The sequence below is a fragment of the Acanthisitta chloris genome, unplaced genomic scaffold (assembly GCF_000695815.1).
Source record: "Acanthisitta chloris isolate BGI_N310 unplaced genomic scaffold, ASM69581v1 scaffold22217, whole genome shotgun sequence".
In the NCBI taxonomy this organism is placed as follows: Eukaryota; Metazoa; Chordata; class Aves; order Passeriformes; family Acanthisittidae; genus Acanthisitta; species Acanthisitta chloris.
In genome coordinates, this window is record NW_008681261.1 from 14,370 (window position 1) to 22,857 (window position 8,488).

At 42.0% G+C, this 8,488-nt stretch overlaps 1 protein-coding gene across 1 annotated transcript in view; it reads left to right on the top strand.

Moving 5' to 3' along the window:
- Positions 1-609: 609 nt before the first annotated feature.
- SMARCD3 (SWI/SNF related, matrix associated, actin dependent regulator of chromatin, subfamily d, member 3) overlaps positions 610-8,488 on the top strand; it is a gene marked incomplete at its 5' end in the record, with an annotated part of 25,325 nt that continues 17,446 nt past the window's right edge. Inside the window, one exon of the mRNA XM_009078051.1 lies at positions 610-761. Within this exon, the coding sequence (XP_009076299.1) occupies positions 610-761 (152 nt within the window). The remainder of the gene's footprint in view (positions 762-8,488) is intronic.

The window sequence follows — 8,488 nt, forward strand, 5'->3', positions numbered from 1 at the left end:
TTAGGTCTTCCTTTCAGCCTACTTCATATCCACTCCTCTGCTAACTTCTCTGTAAAGGAGAAAATAAAAAGGGGTTTTGGCAATAGTTTAACTAATGTATTAAAATATCAATAAAATTTGGCAGGATCATAAGTTGACACCTGATAGCTGGTCATGTTGAAACTTTGACATGAAGGTCAATTTCACCGCAGCTGGGAAGATGTGCTGGTGAAGGCTGACTTCCTGCATGGCAGCTTTAACTTACAGTGGGTAACACTTGTTTTTGAAACATCAGCATGAACACTCCCTATTTTTTAGTCCAGAGAGATGCAGGACTCTTTAGTTTGAACAGGACGAATTTACTGTGGATTGCCAAGAGCAATGTCTCCCTGGCTGCTCGTAGTGAGGCCTCACTTGAAAAAAAGCAGCCGTGATTCAGGCCTTGTGGATCCAGCCAGGCACTGCCAGAATCCATCAGCCTCAGTTCAGTCTGTGCTTGTCCCATGCCACTGAGGTCAGCCTTGCTGTCTGGGAACTGCAGTTGGAGGGAGAACTCCTGAGCATGTCTGTCTGAGGGCTGGGAAGGTGTCAGTATTGCTGCTCTGGAGCATGGCAGATTTGTGCTTCCAGTGCTTGGATATTCCTTGCTTCCTTCTCAGATCCGGGAGCTGGTTCCTGAGTCCCAGGCCTACATGGATCTCTTGGCCTTTGAACGCAAACTAGACCAGACCATTATGCGGAAGCGCGTGGATATCCAGGAAGCGCTGAAGAGGCCAATGAAGGTATGTTGTGAAAAATTTGTAGATTGAGTTAAAGGGGGGAAATGATTCTTGTATTAAATGGTAGAATGATCGTTCCATTAAAAGTTTTGTTAACAGGAATGTTTTGGAATGGGTCAAACAAAACTCCTAAGAATAAGCAGCTGGGGATCAGCATGCATGGAAAAGTGGTGGGAAAAATTCTGTGGATATTACCGGCTCTATCTTCTGAAAGCCTTTAATAAGGGAAATAGTAGCTTAAGGATAAATAAGCACTGGTTTTGGAACTTTGTATTGGAATGATTAAAAACAAGAAAATAAAAGATTAGAGGGGTGTGCTGAAGAGATATATCAAATTTCCAATTTGAATTCAGTTGAAAGCTGAACTTGTGGAATAACAGAATATATAATGGGAAGAATTACTTACAGAAAAAGTGTTGAAGATCCTGCAAAAATGTACACATATTCTGTAAAAGGATTACTCATGTAAGAAAAGAATGGATGACATTTTCTGCAATTTCCATTAGATCAAGTCCAGCACTTCACTCTTTTCCTAATTTTTCCAAGTCTATTCAACTGAATCTTGGAAAGGTTTAGGTAGGAGGAAACTGTGGAAGTCATTTGCTTCAGCCTCCTGCTCGAAACGGGGCTGTCGAGGCCTTGAAGTTTGAAATCTGTAAGGCTGGAGGTTTCACAGCCTCCTCAGGTAATCTGTTACAATCTTTGTCCACTCCCATTGGAAAGAATTTATTTTCATGTCTTATTTAAGTTCTTATGAGTCTATTGGGTGCTCATGCTCATTCATGTAGTAAATTCTGTCATATGAAGAGTTCTGTGGCTGTATGTCTGCTGTGAATTAAAACTGTTGTTCTTGGCTGTACCACAGTGTCTGTCACTGTACAGTTATCTGATAAGGTGTGGAAGGCTCTGATATTTTTCCAAAAAGAATTAAGTTCCATTAACGTACCTGGATAGGTAGGAAACTGAAGTGTGGATGGTTTACATCACAAGTTCATAGTCAAAAAGTGTTATTTATAGTAAATTGGACGCTCAGAAGTAATGATTTGTCTTACTTCTTGATATGGGTAGAACACCATTATTAGTTAGGAACCTGGACAAATTTAAAAGTGATTGAAGACTTGGACTTAGATTCACAAATCTGCAGAAAGTTGTTTATTCTGTTTCAAAGTCTTTAACTAGGGAATTAACAGGCACACGAGGTGCCCACTGTAAGCTGTGCAATGGAGGCATTCAAGGTCTGTGATGAGGAATAGTATAGGAGACTCAACACTCTACAGAAACTGTAGACAGATAATTCTGTTTCCATCTAGGGCTCAGCAGACACATTTTAAATATCAGTTATCATCTAGAGAGTGATCAAACATGTTTTTCAAATCCATGTGCAGATAGTCCTAGCATGTAGCAGTTGTGAAAGTCAAGACCTGTCAAGATGGAACTAAGCCTGGATAAATTTGGGTTGTTCTGATGTTAAGTGTTTTCATTTTTTTATAGTTGGAGCATTGGTAACAGCAATAAAAGTTGTCTCTGCATTTCCATCTCTTATCGAAGCTCTTGTAATTTTGAAATATTTGCCTTAATACAGTGGTTCACAAACTGGGACTGTAATTCTGGGAAAAAAAAGAATTTGTCTAAGGTATGTGATAATATGTAGGGAATATGCAGGACCACTCAGAATTATCAGCTGCAATTTACTGCGTACAGTTCTGGTGTCCCCAACAGAAAATGGACATGGAACTGTTCAAGCAAGTCCAGAGGAGGCCATGAAGCTGATAAGAGGACTGGAGCACCTTCCCTATGAAGACAGGCTGAGAAAGTTCAGCCCGGAGAAGAGAAGGTTGTGTGGAGACCTCATAGCAACCTTCCAGTGTCTGAAGAGCCTACAAGAAGGCTAGAGAGGGACTCTTGGTTAGGAACTGGAGTGATAGGACAAAGACTAATGGGGATAACTTGAAAGAGGGAAATTTGGATTAGATATTAGGAAGGAATTATTTACTGCGTGAGTGGTGAGACACTGGCACAGGTTGCCCAGGGAGGCTGTGGCTGCCCCAACCCTGGCAGTGTTCACAGCCAGGTTGGATGAAGCCTTGAGCAACCTGGTCTGGTGGGAGGTGTCCCTGCCCAGGGCAGGGGGTTGGGACTAGATGATCTCTAAGGTCCATTTCAGTCCCTTAACATTCTGTGATTCTATGAACTGCAGTTACAGTGTTGGTCACAGTGATTTGGTCTGCAGCTAGAGAACCACAGGTCTATTGTCTAGTGTTGCTCAGACTGGTTTTTTTCTCTCTGAAGACTAATTATTCTGGAGAAATTTTAGTGGTAGGTGTTTTAAACATTTTTTTCTTTGAGGACAGTGCGTAAAATATGTTTGGCCTGTTGATCCTACTTGGATCTCCTGTGAACAGTTGCACTGTTGAACCAGGTGACAGCTGTGGGATTGCTCAAGAAGTGAGGAGACCTGTGGGTTGTGAGACTGGTTGAAGGGGGAAACAGCCTTCCCCACCTGCCAGCTCCCTTCACCACTCTCAGCAGCCCCTCTCAGCTGCCAGCTTTTCCAGTCTGGATCCTGCTTTGTCTGTTTTCTGCTGCTTGGGAATTGCTGTGTTCTCTCTATTCTTCTTCAGCCAGTCCTGCATTCTTGGACTGCATCTGTCACAAGAGCTTCAGAATTCCTTGTCTGCAGAGTGGCATTGGCTGAATGCCACTTGTTGCAAGAGTCCTTGCACAGATTTAATGGAAGACCCACATGCTGAGAATTCCAGAAAGGACTTTTTAGGAGGTAGGCAGGCAGACGCTGTTTGATGGATATAGCAACTCCATGGCCCCAAGGAAACAGAAACCGTAGGGCTCAACTCCAGAGCCGTCGATGTCATTAAAGGGGAATGCATCATGGAAAGTCTATACAACTAGGGCCACTGTGGACTTTGGGAGTGGGATTTATTTGGCTAAGTATAGACATCTACATTGTATTTATTTATATAAACTAGTCACTCTGGGCTCCCTTTGTCGAGAGATTTAGTCCGTGTAGGCAGTGGAGTTCAGAGCACTGTTCTTCTCATACAGAAGTGGATATTTGAAAGAATATAGATAAATCATGCCCTAAAAGGTGCCTATTTCTCTCCATTGTCTAAGCTTGAGATAGTCAGTTATGGACATAAACATGATTTTAAGACTGAGATGATTTTCTTCCCAAGGCTTGAATCAGGGGTTGCCATCACCTGCTGAAAGAGGGATGTAATGTGATCCATCCTGTGAGCAAGGCTCCTACTCCAAGTCCTGGCACCACAGACAGTACTTAGGTCTCTCCTGAACCAGGGACTGTCATCCAGGAACTGTCACTCTTTCACAGTGAACTGGTGTGGCACATCGAGTTTAACAGACCTGTGTATATTTGCAGTTTCTCAAACTAAATCATCTACTCCCAGGTTCTCCATTTCTAGGTTAAAAACGAGTAGTAGCATCAGAATACCATCGCAACTCCCTGGTTTTGCAAACTGAGATTCTTTTCCCCACTTTCAGGTTTTAAGATGACAGAGGAATTGCTATCGGATAGTTGCCAGGAGGGAATTTGCATTATTTTTCTGAAACATAATTTTATTGCTTTTTGTGTTGTGACATAAGGAAAATGCAAACACCTTGTCTCTTTCTTTAGTCAGTCCGTATTTTAAATATGTGTTTCAAGTACTTTAAGGGTCTCAGGTAAAAAAATCAGCCCTCTCAATCACTGCAGAGAAAGAATTTTTCAGTGCACCTGATTGTTACCACCTGTCAGTATACACCTCCTCATTCTCTCCTGAGGAAGTACAGTATGCAGCTGCCAAATAAGCTGCTGTAACCAGTTTTATAAACTGTTGTGCATACTATTTTCCATTTTATTCCTCTATAACATTTGCTTCACTTTTTTTGAGACTTTTTTTGGTTCTTGTTGACAATTTTGTAGAACTGTCTACAGGTGTTTTGCATGTGTTGGTGCAATTTTGAGCTCAGTAAATATTGTCTAGTTCGTGTTAGTATTCCTGATACTTGTGTAATCTACCAGGTCACTGTTTTTTCTGATTTGGGTTGGCCATTTTTAAGTTCTTGTTCTCTTTCTTTTTGTCTTGAGTTACTTGGCTAATTTTTTTGATATAGCTGTTTGCTACTGCTCTGGGTGAGAGATGCCTCAGTATTTCAGTTCTGATATGAGCACTCTGTGTTTCATTTGATTCTTTTGTAGTGATCAGAATTTAACACTTGTTATTCATGGTCATTGTTCTTTCACTCTCCTGATTTTTAGTCTCCATGCTATGTTAGCTTCCACTGTTCTTTTTGCTTCCTAAAAAGTGGGTTTTTTTGAGTCTGTGAAACAGTTACTCTATATTAAATAAAGACAGAAACACATATTTTAATCTTTCATGTGCTTCCTGCTTGAGGTTTTTGTGCTGTGTTGAGGTTCATAGAAATCCATCCTTAAGATGTGTTTGGAGAGCTCTTAACACAATATTGCTCATAGGATTGGCAGCCAGATTTTCTTTGTTCAGTCAGCAATAGACTATCTGCTGATAACTTAGTTTGATTGAAATCCCAAGCACAACTGTCCAGGAAGTGTCCTGGAGGTTTTTTTTGTCTTGCCTGAGAGTTCACTGAAAGACACTTTTAACTTCAACAGTTGATGGAGATTTGACTGGGGAATAGCACGCAGATCATGAGACCTTCACATGTTTCCTGACTCAAGTTTTTAAGGGCTCAGTACTAATGGAACTGAAAAAAAGAAGTGGCACTATAAACCAGGATTAGTTTTCTGAAGGATTTGACAGATTTCCAGCATTTCACCCATTTACTTCCACATAAAGCTCTGTTGAATTGTGTGCAGGTGATGTTGAAGAACTTGGAGAGAGAAGCTGTAGTTGTGCTGCTCCAGCATTCCTCTCAGCCTCCTGTCAGCCTTAGGTGTGTTTGATTTCATTTGAGCTTCACACCTGTTGTGCTGAGACCTGTGTAGGAGTTCATCGCTGACATGTTACATGGGATTCTATTTTTCCTTTTTGTTTTCTCAAGGAGAAATTGTAAGTGAAATACAATGCTCTTAGAAGAAGACTTCTTGTTTTAATATGATTGCTATTTCAAGTTCCTTTTGCTGAAGACAAGTCAAAGATGTGTATCTTATGCTTAGAGAATAATCAGATCAAGCATTTACTGATTTTTTTTTTTTTTGGACAAGAGGCTATTCAATTCACAATGTTGACCAAGTCTCTATGAAGTTCCCCCTACTGAGGGTGTCTTTGTGGGTGGTAAAGTTTCAGTGTGTCTGAAGAGATGAAGTGTGATGTTTTCTCCTTGCCCTAGAGCTGTAAGTCTTCTCTTTAGTTTTTTGCTCCCAACTAGTGAGAATCATACCTGTAAAAAACAAGGCCACAGGTTTTGGTTGATTGCTTTTCTGTTCTCTGAGAAGCCACTAAACAGAAAGGAGAACAGATTTCAGGTCTGTGCTACAACATGCGTGGCTAAGAAATTTGCAAGATTTGTTGAAGGGCAGTGGCTTCTTGCCACCACTTTATTTAAACTGCAAAGTAACCAAGTTGTACATAACTTGTACCATTTCCTACCTGGATGAGATGGAGTTGCTCAACTGGAGATGGAAGAATACCTCACTTTGAGAGCCTTCTGAATATGAACTTGACATTATGGTGGAACCCAGGAGTACTGATCAGTGAAATGAGTGCAGTGGTTCTGCATGTGTGTGTTCAGCCAAAGAGACTTTGTGGTCTCTATAGTGACTACACAACCCCAGCCAGCACCATTTCAGTGTTCTTCTTCCTTGAGCTCAGTTTCAACTATCTATATCATCTCTGAAATGATGTCCTCCAAGACTGGACATCTTTATGAAGCAGTATAGCTGTGAGTGCTGGAGTTGTTACTCCCTGGGCAGATCCCTTCAGGTGGGATTCAGACTATGCTTTTGGCTCTCTGCCAGGGTCTTGATTCTTTGGATTCGATGGTAGTGTGGATCAGCTGCCAGGAGAAAAATCATGGTAGAGGAGAAATAGCCTAAGGGTCCAAAGCAACTGTTCATTTGCAGAGTTGTTCTGATGTTATGCTGGGGATTTCTAAATGGATTTTCTTTAAATGCCACTGGTCAAAGTATGTGTTACCACTGTTGGTGATAAGTGTATGTAGGGCAAGTTCAAGTGCCATTGTCTAGTTACGGGCCCTGGAAGAGCCAACAGTCAGCCTCCCAGAAAGTCTGGAGCAGAATCATTCCCAGGTAGTTCTTACGAGGAGCCAGTGATGCTGGTGACACTAGACGTGTAAGGAAGAGGTGGTGGTGGTGATTCTAGAAAAGAGGGAAAAATGGAGCAGCAGCAGGGAACAAACAGCATGGAGACATGACGGCAGCAGCTTCAGAAAGGTAGTTGAGACTGGAATGTGTCTGGGTCAGTACAGTGCTGTCCAGAGGACATACTGGGCTGTTCAAGCTGTGTTCATAGACAGGTGCCTTTTTCACAGTTGTCTTGTCCTGCTTACCAGAACATCTCTGGCAGGTCTGGCTGACTCTGCAGCTCACTCTGGAATCACTGTTGGTGGAAACATGGGGGCTGACACCTGTTGGCTGTGTAGGTGCTTTCATGCTGGCTCAGCTGTAGAAGCTCATGTTTGTTTTGTCCCAAAGTGCCCTCAGCATGGTAGAGCCCTCTGGGGGAGCTGTGCCAGCAGGGGGGGCAGGGCAGGCAGTGAGGCAAAAAGGAGGAAGGAGGCCTCATCGAGTAAAAAGCTGAAAGGAAATGCAGGAAGTTGGAGTCTCCTGAGAGAAGGCAATAGCACAAACACAGTTGGATCTTAAGAAATAAAAAGATGTGTCTCCCCAGAAATGACCCTATAGAGTTTTCTGCAATCCTGGAAATCACAGAGTTGCTGGACTAAGAGCAGATCTGAAGAAGTGAACCATTCGCAAGAACGTGAGCAGAGGAAATTTGGTTTACAGAACTTTATTTTTTCTAAAATTTCATTTTACCCAGCAAATGTCAGTTTTCTTCTTTATGATCCCTTATTCTGCTTCATATTCTAGTAAAAATTTTTATTAGCCTTAAATCCGATTTGGTGCTGGAGTCCTCTTGCAGCTGAGCAGGTGCCCTACCTGACTGATTTCCTGAGGAGTCACAAGCAAGGATCTCTCTGTGGTTGCATGTAATAGATTATCACTGCCTTAATAGTGTTGCAAATTTGCAGTACCTTTTGGGCCACAATCTGAAGTCAACCCCCCAGGGTGCAGGTTACATGTCTTTCTGTCAGATAGAATATCTCTGCTCATCAGAGGCTGAAGGCACAGCATGCCACAGTACAGACAGGTTGTCAGTACTGTCTGTATCATGTTGGAGTCACAGGCTAAGTGGGTTTTGATCTAAAATGAAGATACACAGAAAGTAGGACAAAAGATAACTTTAGAGATGGCCTTTGCTTAGCATTTTTATTCACAATTCCTCGAAATTCCTTTCTGATAATAATGTGGAATGAGTGGGCTCATTTATAGGTGTTACAGTCAAGAAAAGATCAAATTTGAGAAAGGGAATTTGTTGTGTAAAAGCAAACACTGTAAATTGAAGAGAGAGATGTGGGAGAAACAGCCAAATGATTTGTAGACTGACTTTGGCAGAGCAGGGAGAGTATAGGGAAGCCAGCAGGAGACCAGCTCTGAAATGTAAGCTGCACCTGGATTGTGCGTGACCGGAAAGACAAGTGCTAAGGGGTTAGCAAAT